The sequence below is a fragment of the Microchirus variegatus genome (assembly GCF_963457635.1).
Source record: "Microchirus variegatus genome assembly, chromosome: 16".
NCBI classification, from domain to species: domain Eukaryota; kingdom Metazoa; phylum Chordata; class Actinopteri; order Pleuronectiformes; family Soleidae; genus Microchirus; species Microchirus variegatus.
In genome coordinates this window covers 11,797,120-11,815,316 of record NC_139817.1, presented here as the reverse complement: position 1 = coordinate 11,815,316, position 18,197 = coordinate 11,797,120, and the positions used below count along the sequence as shown (strand labels likewise).

At 39.9% G+C, this 18,197-nt stretch overlaps 2 protein-coding genes across 2 annotated transcripts; both read right to left on the bottom strand.

Moving 5' to 3' along the window:
• Positions 1 to 1,679: 1,679 nt before the first annotated feature.
• Positions 1,680 to 15,578, bottom strand: git2b (G protein-coupled receptor kinase interacting ArfGAP 2b). Its single transcript, XM_083902420.1, has 20 exons — positions 15,383 to 15,578; positions 14,725 to 14,858; positions 13,751 to 13,863; positions 12,237 to 12,342; positions 11,876 to 11,962; positions 11,669 to 11,799; positions 10,716 to 10,810; positions 10,583 to 10,628; positions 10,223 to 10,271; positions 10,033 to 10,105; positions 9,822 to 9,919; positions 9,628 to 9,739; positions 9,117 to 9,268; positions 8,857 to 9,009; positions 6,898 to 7,107; positions 6,612 to 6,701; positions 5,927 to 6,009; positions 5,391 to 5,546; positions 4,558 to 4,621; positions 1,680 to 2,742 (listed from the first exon to the last, which is right to left on the bottom strand). Exons 1-20 carry the CDS (start codon positions 15,432 to 15,434, stop codon positions 2,533 to 2,535), a joined length of 2,214 nt encoding a protein of 737 aa, XP_083758546.1. The 5' UTR covers positions 15,435 to 15,578; the 3' UTR covers positions 1,680 to 2,532.
• A 442-nt stretch (positions 15,579 to 16,020) lies between these two features.
• On the bottom strand, positions 16,021 to 17,004 carry LOC310937938 (BUD13 homolog; the record flags this gene model as incomplete). Its single annotated transcript, XM_083902328.1, has 1 exon — positions 16,021 to 17,004. The coding sequence occupies one exon, from the start codon at positions 17,002 to 17,004 to the stop codon at positions 16,021 to 16,023; it is 984 nt and encodes a 327-aa protein (XP_083758454.1).
• Positions 17,005 to 18,197: the final 1,193 nt, after the last annotated feature.

Below are 18,197 nucleotides of genomic sequence, written 5' to 3'. Positions count from 1 at the left end.
ACACAGCTTTTTAAGACCAATTGATCACTCGCAGGCCACATAGAATGGCGTGGCGGGCCACAACTGGCCCCCGGGCCTTGAGTATGACATGTGAAATAGGCCATCTATACAAGACCATACATGTAGCATAGAAGTAAATACTGTTTTGTATTTATGAATGACTTTCTCTCAAAATCAATAGCGAAAAGTACATACAAAAAGCAGTTGGCTCTTTTCATTTCCCTCTCCTTAACAAATACTCCCCCAATCATCAAATAAACCTTAAAACTTTTTTTTTTTTTTTTTTAAAGGAAAAAAAAAAATAAACAGATTAAAACATGAGTCTGTATTGGCAGAGTTTCGGAGATGGAGAGATTACCTCGGATCATCCGTCGCATACGAAAGTGCATCCGCTTGTGCTAATCTGATGAGACATTACCAGCTGCCTACTGCAGCTTTAACGTATGAACTAACTTTTTAAATTAAAAAAAAAAAAGTTTTCCTCTTACATATTTATCCATGAATTTATAGGAAATAAAATGAACTCCTCACACTGACAATTGCCATAATTGGACTGGTATGTCCACGAGCTTGTGCCGGCTATTAAACTTCAGACTGCTGTTACTGTATAATGAACAGTATGCGATGATCATTCTCATCTTCCTCAATTCCTTTCGTAGCAATTTAAGCTCTCACATTTTTTCCCGTCAGTTGTGGCGACTGTGGATGTCTGGCTGGTCACGCTGTCTTGCCTTCAAACGCTCATTAAAATGAGAACTGCACCAATGCATCACTGAAATAAAGAAAACTCAAGTTCTAGTGGTTAACCGCAAGGAAATCTGCCCGACTGATTCGCTCCTCGGATCGCTTTACGAGACATGCATAGTTGAGTAAACTTACAACGCTTGGAAAAAATCCTCAAAAGAATGTGATAAAATCCCCGACTGAGATGCAACTGAAGACGCTCATAAAAAGGACTCACTGAAAACGTAATGTAATAAACATAAATTATGGTCATTTGCTGCATAGAACGGTGAATTCAGCAGCTATGAGCAATACCAATGTAACCTGCTCGATGGTAAATGAATCAAAACGTTGGCAACAACGGAAGCGTAGGAAGAAAGAAAAGCTGTTCTCCTCTTTGAGTTTGGAGAACACTGAATATATGAGAGGAACAGCTTGTGAAAATGAGGCCGATGTCACAATCAGGATGCTTCAGTGGCTGTTTAATGCCAATTACATGTCAATTAGTAAAAACAATTCAACAAATACTGTACATTCAAACACTGTTATGTGTAGTATTCTAGTCCTCGTTCCACCCCGAGGCTCAGACTCATCTCACAGCAATGAGCGACACATTAGACCCAGGATCTACAAACAGTTTCTCTCACTCGGAGGTGGGCACATTGAAGGTTTCACTGTAAACCGTGGCAGTACGTAATTGACCTCAGGCAGCATCTAAAAAAACACACACCAGAGTTACAGCACCACACTGAATAAACAGAAATCACAAGTTGCCCGTAACTAACTAACTGCCAGCTGAGACGTCCCAGACCTCAGAAGAAACATTAGCCTGCGCGGAGCATCGTGTTAAACAAAAAGCTTATGAAAATAAACAATGGTATTTTTCTTAGAGGTATGACATACAGTTTATAAATAGTATAGCATTTGTGTTATTTCTGATAGAGAATTACATGGATACATATACATCTTATATATATTTGCATAATGCTATTAAAAGTGATTTGAAATGGGCTGTCACACACACACACACACACACACACACACACACGCACACACACACACACACTCTCATACATATACATACGCACACCAGAAGAACATCTGTAACATTACAACTCCAAAAAACACCTTTGAAACCTTGCGTATAATCACACCTTCACCCAGAGTGAAGAAACCGGATGGAATTGAAGATCATAGACTCTTAGTACTCACATGTTCTATTTTCTTTACATTTTTTTAGATATATATAATCACTTTGTTTACAGAACAAACATTTGGACTCTACATAAGTGGCATTGCATCTTTTTTTTTTTTTTTAACAAATATAAAATGGCTTAAGTAAAATAAACTGATATCACTGAAGTCGATTACAGTCCCATGTGTTCTGTTCCTCAATGCCAGGGGTCTAACACACTCAAAAATGACAGCTGATCTACTCTGGTGTTCACTGAAGTAAAACACTGAAGGCTCAACTGCTTGTTTTGATGATTGTTGTTTTATATAGACACACCTACACACACACACATTGCACTATTAGAAATTGTGTGGATTAAGCTGATAAACTATGTGAGGTAAAGGATCTGAACTAATTTGATCGGATTTGTTTACTCCATATTGCCGTGCCGGAACAAACACTGAAGAAATAAAGCTTCTGAGCGATCAATAACTTTGCATTGTATATTTTCTGTACACATTTCTCAAGGAATGTATGTAAAAGGTTCCCACTGATTACTATGGGGGGAAAATGGCATCAACTGATGAGTAACATCATTGACAAACTGTGTTTTGGGCGCTTCAGATCTTTGGGTTCTAGTTGTTATTTTCTTTGGTTGTCACAGTGACAAGTTGCTTGGCAGCTTTGGCAATGTCATATGCGCACTGGATGACCTGCTGAGTGACCAGCTGGACGTCCGAGGGGCAGGGACTGTGATCTGCAGCCTTCTGGCACTCCCCGTGCAGCCGACTGGCGCTCAACGTGAGCAGACACAGAGACGATCGCACGGTCTCCGAGGACGGCCTCTGTTGGGGGGCAAAGAGGGATGATGAGGACCTGACACATGACGGACGTGACATTTTAAACAGTGGCTCATTGGCGATATGTGTGTTTGTAAACAGAAACCATTCAAATCAATACACGTCGAACATCAACAACTATGAAATGCAACATACACTACTGTTCAAAAGTGTGGGGTCACCTATACAATTTTTTGTGTTTTCCATTAAAAGTCACACTTTTATTCATCAAAAGAGTTGCAAAATGAATATAAAATATAGTCAAGACATTGACAAGATTAGAAATAATGATTTTTATTCTAAATAATAATTTTGCCCTTTCGTCAAAGAACCAGCAAAAGTGTTTTCAACTGTGCTAACATGATTGCACAAGGGTTTTCAAGGGTTTTCTAATCATCCTATAGCCTTCTAACGCGATTAACGAACACAATGTACCATTAGAACTCTGGAGAGATGGTTTCTGGAAATGGGCCTCTATACACCTATGTACATATTCCATTAAAAAACAGACGTTTGCAGCTAGAATAATCGTATACCACATTAACAATGTATAGAGTGGATTTCTTTATCCAGCTCAGTCGAGCTATGGCTGTAGCTCAACTACATTTACAGCCGACTACAACAACTGACCTGGTCTCCTCAGTTTAAAAATGCATCAGTCTGCTTTTAGCCAGGTTTTTCGCACTGTTGTTCTTTTCTTCTTCAGTGTACCCACTTCTTTTATTTCATGGTCAAATACTAAACAAGCTTGAGTCTGAGTGAAGTAGTAGTAGTAATTCTACACCCCATCACAGTCTTATTTCCACCAAGCAGTACAGTACACTTCAGTTCAGCAGATCACAGTGCGGTTTAGAACAGAACATTCTGATCCGACTCGCGTTTCCAATGCGGGGTGTGTCTGCTGGATATTTAAATGACATAGCTATTTACATAATACGCATAGCGTACAACAGTGTGACTCGCCAATAAATTCCACAAAGAAGAAGCGAGTGACACAGTTAACAAAGAGCAACAATGGAGGCTACTCAGCAATCTGAGTTGTTGTTGTGGTTGTTAATCACAAGAAGAGGACAAGCTTCTTTTGAGAGACGGCTGTGACCACTGTCGCACGAAAGTAATTATTCTCTGTTGACAAAGTCAACACAGCCGGACCACTGTGCTTGGGAACACAACAGAAGGGTGCCAAAAACTGGGATGGTAGAGACAGGCAATTTTGCTACCCTTTTTCAACATTTAATGCACACGATTGCCGACCATATCGTTACGACTGAGTGGTGGAAACCACACTTATCTGGGTGTGTTAGTTAGAGTTGCACCTAAAAATTATTTTCTAGATTAAGCATTTGGTCCATAAAATGTCAGAAAATGCTACAAAACGTTGATCAGTGTTTGTCAAACCTGGAAATGACGATGTTCTTGAATGTCTTGTTTTGTCCACAAAACAAAATGATTTAGTTTTAATGATTTCTTTGTTATGTGGAGCAAAGAAACAATGAAAATATTCACATTTCAGAAGCTAAAACAATCAGAAATCTTGTTTTAATCATGAAAAAAAGCTTAAAACGATTTATCGTTTATCAAAATAGTTGACGATTAATTTAGTTATCAATTCATTTTTTCAGTTCTAGTGTTAGTCCATATTTGACAAATTCCATTTAGTACAGTTTCATTGACTCACATGTTGCCCTTTTTCCCCTAATGTCATGTAAAGGTGCTGAATGAAGTCATTGTAGATGCCCCTAATGCTGTTTTCAAACAAACATCACACCCTTTCATTACTCGGGGGAGGGGACACCAAGCTGCTGGTGGGAGGCATCTTACCTTAGGAAACAGGGCAGCCATCTCCGTTACAGCCACACAAATCTTTTCAGAGCAAGGCAGAAAACTGTTTGAGATGGAGACAAAAGAATGAAGAGATGAAGAGGTCACATGCCGCACATGGGAACACTGGTACTAACACAAACCACAAACATTCCCAGTCAAAAACCTCAAATAAGGAGAGCCTGAGGTAAAATTCCTTTGCGTCAATAATGACGACCACACTTCACATTATTGTTCACATGCTGTTGTGGCACTGATGTTTATACAACTTCAGGATATATACTTTTTCTGCTTGTATCAAATGAGCAACAGCACAAGCAAAAAGTTAGCCTGCATTAGACCAGAGATAAATAAATGACTGTTCATTGCCTCAGTTTGATACCAAAAGTGGCTTTAACTTGACAATCACTGTTTAAAAACATGAGGAAAGTGGCTCATGTTTTCCATTGTGATAAAAGCAGACGGAAACTAAGAACAGTAATGTGCAACTACGAAAACACACCATATTAAAACTACGGGTGAATACAGGAAACCTCCGTAGCTAGACTAAGTCACAGTGGATTTGGCAGGTCATGGGGGAACATGTTTTTATGATGCTTGTTTCCTGTCAGCTGCATTGAAAGACTTAAGGCCTGCCCCTCATCAGATGCACAGTTTCGAATAGAGGCCAATCTACATGGGTAAAAATCAGTGACGCCCAGTCTGTGGAACAAGTTTTCTTTTAATAATAGTGCGACTAAATGCATTTGCTATGCAACTCGGTTGAAAATCACTTACCAGTTAGCTGGAGTGAATAAAAAAATCAAAATTTTCATTGTACAATCATGAATTACCTTTGGTTTTTGGTCTCCTGGGCAGCTCTCAGAAGCTCCTGTATGTTCTTAGTGATCTGCTCTGTCTTGCAGATGACGTCCTCTGTGCAGGGCAGGGTGGCATCTTCCTCACCTTCTGCCTCTGCCTCCAGAGCATCAGAGGCTGGACGAAGGCTTCTACAATTGTAAAGGAAAGAAGATGTACAACGTGGTAGTGTTCCAGTTCCAATAAATTCACAATTCGGAGCCAGTAACTATCAATTATTTGTCTTTTTGATATCTTGTTTCTGAAGCACCAGAAAAAAGAAGAATAACATATCCAAGATGACTTAATTTCAGAGTTCTTATGCAGCATTACCTTCATTGTCTCCACTTATCAGTATTTTATTTCAGTTCTGCCTGAATCTCTGGACTTCATTTTAAAGATTTGGTACATAACAAAATATTTTAGAAAGATAATTATCTGAAGGAGCAATTGGTTGGTTTTCCTGACTTTACTGTTAAAGTGCAACACAGTGAGAAATTATTTTGGACAAGAAGGTGGAAAGTTGTATTACCTCGTCTCCTCCATTTCAGAGTGGTTGGGCGTGGTGTCAGAATCATGCTCCATCATGGTACTCCGTCCTTCCAAACTACAGCCCTACAGAGACATCAGTGGATTATCATCAAGCAAATACAGTGTCAATTGCAGGCTCATTCCAGGAGCAACTGTAAGCACAAAGAAAGTCAGAATCATGCATTTCTGCACACAAAGCCATAATCACTCGGTCATACATTTGATTTCCTTTAAGCATATACGGAGAAAAAGAGCAGATACACAAACCAGGTCATTGTGGTGCAATAGTGCGTACTGCAGCGGATGCAATTAGTAGATGCAAAGATGTAAAACTGTCTTCTGTTATTATTGATTACAGCTTATTAGCTCATCGTCATGAGCCGTTTTATCGTTCTTTGATAATGAACCCCACTGAGGGAGTATTTAAAAGGCTTTCTCAGGTTTACTAGGGAAAAAGCAGTAGTTTTGCATGAGGTTCACTGCAGAGAAAAAAGCCGTTGGGAGTTGTTCAGGTGTGACTGAACAGCATCAGAGACACGGTGGTGCATGCAGGCACGGCTCTATTGATAAAAAAGCAGTTTAAAAGACACAGGTCAGGAGAGAGAAGACTGTGGGGTCAAGCAGAGGGACAGTGTCCACCGTCCCCTTGAGCTGCCTCTAAACCGAGGGGAACTTCGGTACTTAACCCTTCGAGATCTCTCGTCCCACGACCAGGACAGGGAAGAGGGGAAGGTAGGGAGGGAGGAAGCGGCCGTCCCCAAAGGACCCCTCCCAATCTAGAAAGGGGTCAAACCAAGTTGAGCAGACTCTTTTTGCGATGCAATGAATGATTGATTGATTGATTGAATGAATGAATGAATAAATAAATGAATGAATGAATGAATGAAAACCCATCACCAGCTCCAAGCCAGGCATCATTATTATTATCTTGTGAGGACAATTCAGTGGAATCACTGGTGTTCCTGTGCTTACATTGGTCGGGAAGGGTTGTAAAATGACTCCGTCTTCATGGCGGGCGGATTCTACCCGGTGGGAGCTCTGCCTCGGAGCAGAACCCGTCTCATACATGGACATGGCACGGCCTCCACGGGGTGGGTGTCGACCACAGGGCCCCTGGAGGTGCTGTTGTCCACTGGGGGTCTGCCATCGGAGAGTTGTGTTTTCAGTCTGCAGAGAGTTCAGCTGGGAAGAACAAAATATCTTTCAATGCAACATTAGCTTGGGGGGGGGGGGGTGCGATCTGCTTACAAAAGCTCAGCCAGACATCAATAATAGAGTGGAAGGCAGCTAAGCCTCCAGGAGAAAAGAAACAATTGTATGTGGAGTTCATCTTCACCGCCCCCTGTCTTGTTTTCGGTTTCCCTTAAAGTTTTTTCTCACACCAAAAGGCTGGTGAAACGCTGACACTTTGTGTTGACAACACCTGAGAAATTGCTGCACAGGTGGTTGCCCTTATTTACATGAAAAACACTTCATAGCACATTTCAAACAAGAGAGATTCTTATCAATGTCAGAATGCAAATCATATGCAAAGTTGACACAAATGGCTTTAATATCAGATAATATTCAAAAGTACATACTACCATATTGCTAATTAGGAAATAAATGAAAGTAACTTAAAGGTTTAGTGTGTAAAACTGGGTGAATTATTTTAATATGACAGCTACAAAGGTTCTAAAATAGGATACTATAAGGATATAGGATAGATAAAAATAGGAACTATAAGGATACTCAGCTTCAACAACAACTCCACCAACAAACGTTGATACATTTTAAACACTTCACAAAAGGAGAAATGCTGAACTGAATGTTGAACTTCTCTCTCCCTTCCTTGTAGGAATGTTGTGGAGCCAGTTTACTGGTAAGCACCGAGTTGACAGTTCTCAGGATCCCTTCACACTTCAATACTTGTAAAAACTAATAAATCACAGGTAGGTGTCTGTTTGACGCCTGTGCAGAATTTGCTGGTGGATGCTAATGTTTCTTCTCATGCGGTTATGGATTAGCATTTCTGACGTGTAACTTGGACCCCTCTATGTATACTCTGTTTGAGTTCACACAGGACCATCACCATTAACTCCTATTTTGCTGTGCAGCACAACAGATTCCTGTGGTGATTATTTACTAGCGCCACAAGAATGTCACTTATTCAGCAACAGAGGAGCCATTTTCTGTAGTGCATAAGTGATGTAGAATTGCTATGGAAATTTTTATAATTTATATGCCCAAGTCTTTCCTGGAACGAGCCAGCATGATTCATACACAGGATCATTTTAAATTAGGAAGGAGGCATTAAATTAACCTTTGAAATGTCATGAGACAAGAATGTCACAGGAATGTGGCAATGAGGATCAAACTATGTCTTCTTCTTCTTTTCCTTTCGGCTGCTCCCTTCAGGGGTCGCCACAGCGAATCAAGCACCTCCATCTCACCCTGTTCTCTGTATCCTCTCTCACACCAACTAACTTCATGTCCTCTTTCACTACATCCATAAATCTTCTCTTTGGTCTTCCTCTAGACCTCCTGCCTCGCAGTTCCAACCCCATCATCCTTCTACCAATATAGTCACTATCCCTCCTCTGTACATGACCAAACCATCTCATTCTGGCCTCCCTGACCTTATCTTCAAAACATCTAAAATGTGCTGTTCCTCTGATTAACTCCTTCCTGATCCTATCCATCTACGTCACTCCCAAAGCGAACCTCAAGATCTTCATCTCTGCTACCTCCAGCTCTGCTTCCTGTCTTTTCCTCAGTGCCACTGTCTGTAGACCACTGATCAAACTATGTAAATGCCATTAAACGAGTGCAGCAGAGCAGTTATTATGGATCTTGTAATATTAATATGAAAAATATAAATGCAAACTGCAAATAAAAATGTGTGAAGTAAACAACCAGCAGTGCAGATCCACGACGTGTAAATTCACTAACCTTGCTTTGCATCGACCGCAGCTCTTCACTTAGGTGACAGTTGACTTTGAGAAGCTGTTGTATTTTGGCTTCTGATGCGGTGAGCGCGCTCTTCACCTCCATAAATTCCTGCACTGTGATTGGTCCATCAGAAAGGTCGGATGACTCCGAGCTCTGCAAGAAAACACATTTCATTTTACACTATTACTTTCAACAGTTTAAAAAGTGATGCATGGCGTGTTGCAAATGTTAATGGTAGCAGGATCAAATTAAATATCAACCTTAGTCCTTCCATCATTGCAGCTGTCTCCGCAAGTGGCCTCTTGGATTGGGTCTTCATCTGATGCCACGCTGTCGTAATCTGGCTGATCATTGTCTTGGCTCTCGCTGTTGTGGCGGCTGTCTATGCCCTGAAGAATAAGCTCCACATTCTCTGTAGAAAGAGTATCAGATCAAAGGAGCAGAGATGAAACAAGCCCTGGTTTTCAACAGAAGTTTAAATCAAACAGCCAGGAACTGAATCCAGAAATCAGGATCTTCTTTATAAACCTGAACTCCTCAGAGTTTGCCAAGAAGAAAACAGGCTGTGAGGTAGTACGAGATAAGGGGATATGCAATAACATTAGTAACTTTACGTTTTAAAACCAATGACGATACATAACTGTTATGATTCAAAATTGATACAAAAGTCTGACTTTCTTATTTACAAACAAGCACTTAAAAGATAACAACTAACAACCAAATTCAAGTTCTGCTCACATAAATAAACACAAACATAACAACAAACTCTACCTTTGGGACTGTCACAGGAATTGCCCCACTGACGCCGTTTAGCATCAGTTAGAATATCAATCACCAAGGTGGCAAACTCGTGAGCGCTGAACCGTGCCAATTTCTGACGACCCTGTAAAAAAAAAACAGAGACCAAATGTAAATTATCATCTAATTTATATTGACCGCGGGGCAATTATGTTAAAATCCCTTGCCTGGTTTCTTGTAGAGGAGTACTCTGGATTGACAGGCAGAAAAGGTACAACGGTAGTGTCTGTTACAAGAGTGCTGTGGTTCTGAGTGGCCAACCACACTGAAAAACACAACATAGAAGAAATTGAAATGCAGACATACATTATATCGTATGAAATCATATATATATATACATACATATATATACACACACACATATCTTTTTTTAATTACCTGCATCCGTTTCTCTTCTGTCAACTTCATCATAAACATCCATGGCAAGTTCTTCAAACTGATGGTTACTTAGCTACAACAAAGTAAAGCAGAAATTCCTCTTCAGTTTTAAAACAACTGAGCAAGAAGCAGAACAACATATCACACCTACGAACTCACAGGAAGCAGATCAGAAGTAAAAATATCTCACCGACTGCAGCTTTTTCTTTGCGGCTTTTGCAAACTCTGACAAATCCAGACTGCTTTAGACAAAACAAACAAACAAACAAACAGTTTACTTTTGCTGCTCACCACATGAACGAAGGTGGCAAATATAATAAGTCAACTTACTTATTTCTTATCCATCCAATGCAGCACAGGAAAAAATAGGATTGTAACTATATTGTCAATGTGTATTTTCATGTCTTTAATATACATTAATACAATAGTAAATAGTAGCCAGGGGCCCAATGGAACAGATGATATCAATCACATGGTAATGATTTATATGAACTCAGCTTTACTCAATAATACATATGGTAATTATTACAACTTGGATCATAGGTATTACCTGTCTGCCATCTGTGGAATGATGAAGTGTTGCCCATTTCTGTGATCTACAATAAGAATACCACAGCAAGTCATTACCACAGGATACACACATGCTACACAGCAGTCGTGCCCGACGTACACAATGTGCTCACCTGGTCGTCTTCCACAAAGGTAAAATGTTAACCGGTCAGTGAGTTCATACTGAATCTCCACTAGCCGCTCTGCCAGATCCTGGTGCCCAGCTTGTCTGCGCAGATTAGGAATAAATAAGGTTATGTTTCAGAAATACAGCACTAAAAGGATGTCTCAGGTGGGAATGGATTTGAAATACATTTAAAATGTAAGTTAGAAGGTGTTCATTGGCTATTGTGACTAATATATACATCCATGTTTGGAGAATTAAATTACTGTGCAGTGTTGATATCATCTGTTTTGTCAAAAAAAAATATTCACCCCATCTTTTTCTATTTTATTTATGGCTCTTCGTTCCAAATTGTGCACTGAGTCAGCTAAAACTGCTTTACCACAGAATCTTTCCTTCCCTTCCTGTATGCATTAGTCATACTCTGATTAAATTAGACTAACAAAATGCCACTGGTGTCTTTGTCTAATGTCCACTATGATGCAAAGAATGTTAAATATTTTAACCATTTCAGCTGGCAACTATATTTTTTGTTTTTTTAATCACCCTACAACACATTTCCTTTAAAATGCCTATGTGCAATATTCTCATTAATGTGTCTGTAACTTAAAAAAGTAGACATAAGCAGCAGGTCAGTTTTATTTTCCTAACTTGTTTAAATCTCCAGAGGATGTGTATCATTTCCGACAGCACATTCACCAGTGAGTTGGGCTTCCAGCTACACGGCTGTGTAACCACAACAAATGTAATGAAGTATTTACTTTCTATGTCAGCAACACTGTGAAATTAGATTACACAGTCCTGAGCTCCTCAGACATAATGGGGCACAGACGTGGCCCATGATCTTTCCATACTAGACAATGCCTCAATATAGGTTTCACAATGTAACGTCTCAATTTTTAAGACATTTTAGCAAGTATTCATAAGCATGTGTGAAAATTCAAAATACAGAGGCTACTTTACCTCGCATAATCAATGGGGGTCTTTCCAGTGGAGTCCAGAGCGCCGGGATCAGCTCCATAAACTGCCAACAGTTCTGCCTGTAACAGCTGACCTGCTTTGGCTGCTATGTGTAGTGGGGTGTTTCCCTTCTCCTGTGATTCCAAAAAACAACATATGAGTGAACATTAGTATGACATCGACTCACAACTTTAATACCTTTAGACTTACTGGATGGAAGAAGTTGGCCTGTGCTCCCAAAGATAAGAGTCGAAGGCAGGTCTCCAGGTTTCCAGTGCGAACACTGGAGTGCAGTTGCTGAAAGGAGATCAACATGGAGTTGTGAGTGATGTGATTTATTATCCTACTAAATACACATTTTTATTTATATATGATAACAGACTGGCAATTTGAGTTTGTATATTCATTATAGAGGCCTTTCTCTTCATAAATTAGGTTAATAGTAACCATACATGTGTATTAAAATGCAGAATATTCACAATACATATAAACCCACTTGTTTAGGACTGTACAAATCCAGCAGAAGAGGAAAATAAAAGGTAAATGTTAAGACAATGAAGGGATTTCTCACCTTGCTGAGGTCTTTTGCGGTTACACTATCATCTTCCCGACAGGGCATTCGATGGACATATGCCAACATTTGATATTTAGCCTTGATGAACTCTGTCTTGTTGGGACTGTAAACAACAACAACAACAACAACAACAAATGATGTTCATATACCCCAAAAAACCAAGGACACTGGAAATAAAGAGTCCCACATCCTAAAAAGACACAGCCATATTTGCAGCCAAAACATCTGCAAGTATGAATGTACAGTGTCTTATTTCTACCATTATCCACTCATAAATACCATAGCAGAGAATGCCTGACCCTGCAATCTTGCTGCCACGCCATTCAAGAGAACAACACAACGTTTTTTTACCAGACCACCACTTTTCAGAACCCAACCTCCTATATGCTATTAGAGTTACAAACTCTACATCAGAACTCAAACTATCTATTCTTCCTCACCATCATACAACCAACTCTAGCTCTGCACAGAGCACAGCACAGTTAAACGGAAATAAACAAAGTCAAAAATTAGTTTTTAATGTTCATAAAGCCCCATTATTAAAACCTGTAACTGGCTGAAGTGTTATGCCACACGACTGCAAATTTATGGCCTGTTTCGAACAACTTCAGTCTTAACCAGCAATGTGATTTTAAATGTGTTTTGTTGGTTCACTTATTTTTCATGATCTGTTTGGCTTAAAAAAGTTAAAAATAAAGGGATCAGCCACAACAGCGAAACCAGTTACCACATTAATGTTGTGGCATAAATATGAACGCTACAATACTTCCTTGTTTTGTGTGTGAAGCAGGACACAAGTTGAAGTAGCAACAATCTCTGCCAAGTTCAGTTCCTGAGAAAGTTGAAGGGACCTTTTTTAAAAAAAAATATGGTTCTATTTTTCTCCAGTTGAACCAAACGTTTATTTCCACATAAGGCTCTTGGTCTCCTGGGAATGGTCCTGTAATTGTTGTGGTCGATGAGATTTTTTAGAAAGATGTATCTGACAAAAATGATAGCTGCGTTTGGTGCAATGCGTTCTCTGTCTGCATCTGTCTGGCGACTGAATGCATTTGAGCTGGGTTGGACAAAGTACTACTGTGTTTATATGTGGGTGAGCTTTAGCCCACCATCCAAACACCAATTTGACAGTGTTTATATCAGACAGTGGAGGACTACAAAAACATCTCTGCCTTACAGGCATTGGGTTTGTTATGTCTTTTGAGCTATGGTACATTCTGATGATTGTAAAGCAATTAAGGTAATACGTTAAAGCAGCAAATTGTTTAAAACATGAGCACATAACACAATAGAAAGAGGACAAGAAAATAAAACACAATATAAATATATAAAACATTTCCAAAAAGGAGTAGGAAGAAGCATCATCTCATATTTCTGGTACAGAGGACCAATTATGAATGTTCCCTGACCTTAACTCTGAAAATCTATACAAGTGTGTACCAAAAGAGCAAACAAGCGTATCTAAATATGAACTGACAGATTAAAAAAAAGAAATTCTGAAACAAACTTACTGAACTCTGTCCTGGGGATTTGCTTTACGCTTCCCACTCACGGAGGAGGAAGGATCCAGAAGACTATGCTCCCATATGGAATTAGCTCCATTGCCATACAGTGTCTGGACCATCTAAAACATGGAACCACAAAACAGATTAATTCAATCAATTAGATGAACCATAAGGTAGTCCAGGTCAGGTGGTGGTAATGATGTGGTCAGTGCATTATACACCAATAGGTCTAAACATCAAAACATGTTTCTACCTGACAGTTCATACAGAATTTGTTTCACATCATTTCTTTCTACATTTTTAAGTTCATATTCATTGTTTTATTTTTATTTAATACACAGAATATTTTACAAGACTTTCACTATTAGAACTATTACACTATATTACAACTTTGTTTCGGTAGATGTACAGTAGCATATGGGCAGTGGGTAGGTTAGGTATCAATAATACATTGTTTCCATCATTGTGCTGTTCCGTTTGGAACAGTATGGAATCGTAAAGCTCTGGTAGGCGGAGTGTGCAACGTGTCGGTGAGATACGTAGCATGACGCTGTACCAGTGCGATGACAATGAACAATGACATTGACGTAGCAGAAATCAACACAATGGACAATAACGGAGCAGCTTGTTTTTTGTTTCGTTTTTTTGTCTACTCATTTTGTAGCGTTTTCAACAACACGTCAAGCTTCTTATGAGAATAGACTGCTGCATTTAAGGAAACACCAATCGCAAGGGCAACCAAAATAGCTGGCCCAAACCGTGCCATTTTTGTACCAAAAAATGGCACGGTTTGGGCCAGCTATTTTGGTACTGTTCCTAATGGAAACTTTGTCCTTATCAGGTTCATGGGGAGGTGCAAGGTGTGTAAAGTGCACTATGTAAACAGTATAACTGAGTAGAGAATGGGATTATATTTATGTCTTAATTTGTCATCAGGGTAGTTGGCAACCCTGGGTGGTTGTGTCCCAGTGTCTCCTCACCTTTAACTGGTACTGTGGCCATGGAGAATGGGTCAGATGACGGACTTGAGAGCTGTGTCGCCCCAGACCTCGATGGATGCTGCAGCACTCATCGCAGACCAACACACCCCTGTTGACAGAGGCCCAGCGTGGCTCTGGAAAAAAACATGCAGACATTTCAAAGTTACTACTTCATGCTAACAGTTATCACATAACAACAGACAACCAACACTGGACTAAACAGTTCTGATTTAGTTCAACGACTTCTATCAGGCAAGGATATTTACTATATGACAGCCACATATTAACTCCATCAGGTTAGTTGTGTTTTAGAACATTAGCTTTTAAATGCAAACACACGCAACTAAGTTAGCTGGAGACCTAATTTAGCTACAACAGACAGAACAAACCATCATTAATTAAAGACATTTGAGGCACGACTAGTAAGTACAATGTGATTACACAGACAAGACACAGGCGCGACAAATGTTTCCACGACACGGAAAATGTCCAACCACCCAAATTATTAACCACACTCCATAGCTAACGAACCGATAATTATCATTTGCGTGTGGTTGTAAACGTTAACTAGCTTTAGCGAACTGGATAAGTTGCAGTTCAGAGCTAGCTGTGGTTAGCTCGGTGGCTAACGTTCCAGCTAGCCTGTTTGACATCATACCCGGAGCGCTGCAATCAGCGCAGACCTCTCTGCTTCGCACTCGCTTTGACATCTCTCGGTAGAAAATCCTCGGTGTCCACGAAAGACGAGTGTCCGTGGGGTGTGTTTTGACACAGCTGGACAAAAATTAGACAGGCTAATCCGCCCAGACTAATTGTATTTTAACGTTTGCAGCGGGCACAGCGAAGCAACTGTGTCCGTCTGGCGTCTGTCCTCCCTCCCCTACTGTTGAACAAAGCGGTGTCCCATCCCAACACTCAGGCTGCCGCCTCCTCGCTGCCTCCTTGTCAGCTTCCTTCCTTGCCTCCTTCGACGCCTTATCACGTGGTAACAGACCGTATCATCCATGATAAAGGTGTTTTAACCTTTTATAAGTTACTCCATGTTGGGAGATGTAAACATGTTCTGCTAAGCAGGTTTTAAAAATGTTTTTTCTTTTTTTAATGCTTTTTTTGTGTTTTGTGACTTGAATGAAAGGAATTCAGAACGAGATTGACATATGTATAATTAACAAAATATTTTTTAATTCATTCAACACGATTGAAATTATTATGACTGACAAAATCTATTGTAATTAACACCAAAAGATGAGAATATGTTGTACCACAGTCATAGAATATGACTCCTCTTTCATGTCATTACATGTCCTCCACACTCCATTTATACACTGCCTCCTGGACGGCTTTTTTATCTGCTATTCGCGTGTAGCGTTTCTGCTCACAACCATTTGACCTGTCAACTCCATCCCAGCGAGAGCCTGGTGGGATATTGAACCGGTTTGGAGGTGGTGTCGGGCCTTTATACTGAGGCTTCGCTTCAGCATTCGTGCTGCAAGTTTTTTTCCGCCTAAGCATGGCAGCCATCGGATCTCCATCCCTTTCCTGCTCTCTCAACATACGGTCCAGATCCTCGTCGTCATGGTGACGTGCCAGTGGCTTCTGGGCTTCATGCAGTGCATACTCCAGTTTCTCCTGATCCATCTCACCCTGGGCCAACCCTCTCCCCCACCGAGCATAGTTCTCATCCTTTGCTGCTTTTTGTCCAGCTTTCCTCTTCTGTTCTTTTCTCTCCACATCCAAATCTCTCCTCTTACCATTCTTGTCTCGAAACACAGTCTGGGCTTTGCGGGATTCGTCTTCCAGTGGCTGGTTGTGTCTTTCTCTTTTTTGGTTCTCTTTCCTCAAAACATCCACTGAAACCAGACCGGCCTTTCCTCCAGAATGCATCCTGGGTCCCTGTGACTGTCCAGGTCTACGAGGTGGAGAATCGTGGCCAATCTTTGATTGCTCTTGCGAATCATGGTGACCACTGACTGTGTCTTCATCTTCATCCGCTCCAATCACTTTCCACCTGTTGCTGGTTCTGAAAGCTTCCAGCTGTTGGATGTCATCTGGTCGCTCATCGATCACTTCAACGATCATTGGCGCTTCGTCTTCTTCCTCTTCAACCTCCTGTCTCCAGTCGATGTCGTCGTCCACTATTTTCAGTCGTCTCTCTGGAACCTTACGACCTTTCTTTTTAATCTGCCCCTTTGACTTCTTGTCATCTTCACCAGCGGATAAATACAGTTTTAAGTATTCCGCTTTACAGAGCTCGGCTCCTTTGCTGCAACCAGAAAACATTTTAGTTTCTCTGTCAATTCCTGACTCAATTCAGGAAGAGAATTGCTTTCTACTGTCACATAAAAGGGTTACAAACAATCCAAGACAAAAGCTAATACACATAAATAAAATCTAAAATAAATATTAAAAAAATAGTCTCACATACACACACAAATAAATGAAAATATGACGACGAAGCTTTGAAGACGACTGAGCTTTGATGACCTCTATACATATTATTCATGATGCAGTAAACAAATTACAAGTATTTCCTCTTATGTCATGCTTCATTGTCTATACATTATGTTGCACTGTACTGTCTTTCTAAAATAAATGAATGTCTGTCATTATACTATTGTTTTCATTAACTAGCCAAATTACTGATTGCATGCAGACTCATTATGTGCATGTAATCCTGTTCAAACGTAACCTATTACGCACTATTCCTCTACTTGTCATGTCCAGGTTTTGCGATAGGCAAGTGATAGACACATGACAAAACACATGAATTAGTTAATGATTTCTTTGTTATATGAGTGAAAGAAATGAGAAAATATTCACATTTAAGAAGCTGAAAAACCAGAAAGCTTGTTTTAACTATTCAAAAGAACACTCAAAATAGTGGAAATTCATTTAGTTTAATAATCGATTAATTGAATAATTGTTGCAGCCTTAACATTGATTTTTCGACTGTAATAATGTTATATTGAAAAACCTTATGTATAACTACCACGTGTGTATATGTGAGTTGTAGATGGCATCTATAATCAACAGGTCGATAGGCGACTGTTCTTCCCACTCTAAATGAAAACTGTAGATGTTTTAAGAGAATTGATTGTGTTGTCAACGTTTGTTTAACTGTTGTTGTTTTTTGTATTCTGTGTCTTGATTTCTGTACATGTCTGGTCTTGACTTTTGTCACTGTGGTTGACTGCATGACTAATGAGGGTAAAAGAAGGTTGCTCAAACATTACAGTACATTACATAATTAAAAAAAACAACAACATAAAAACAAAAACATAGCCTACATAACTGGATATTTGTAAATGTGTACATGGTTTCTCATTAGTCTTAAAGCTGCAGTATGTAACTTCTGCTGCTAAAACACTGCCAGCATCACAACTGCACAGCATGGAATCAAAGACAGTTACAAAATAAAGCTCAAAAACAAAGCTTCTGGAAGTAAAACTAGACAATGAATGACACAGATGCTG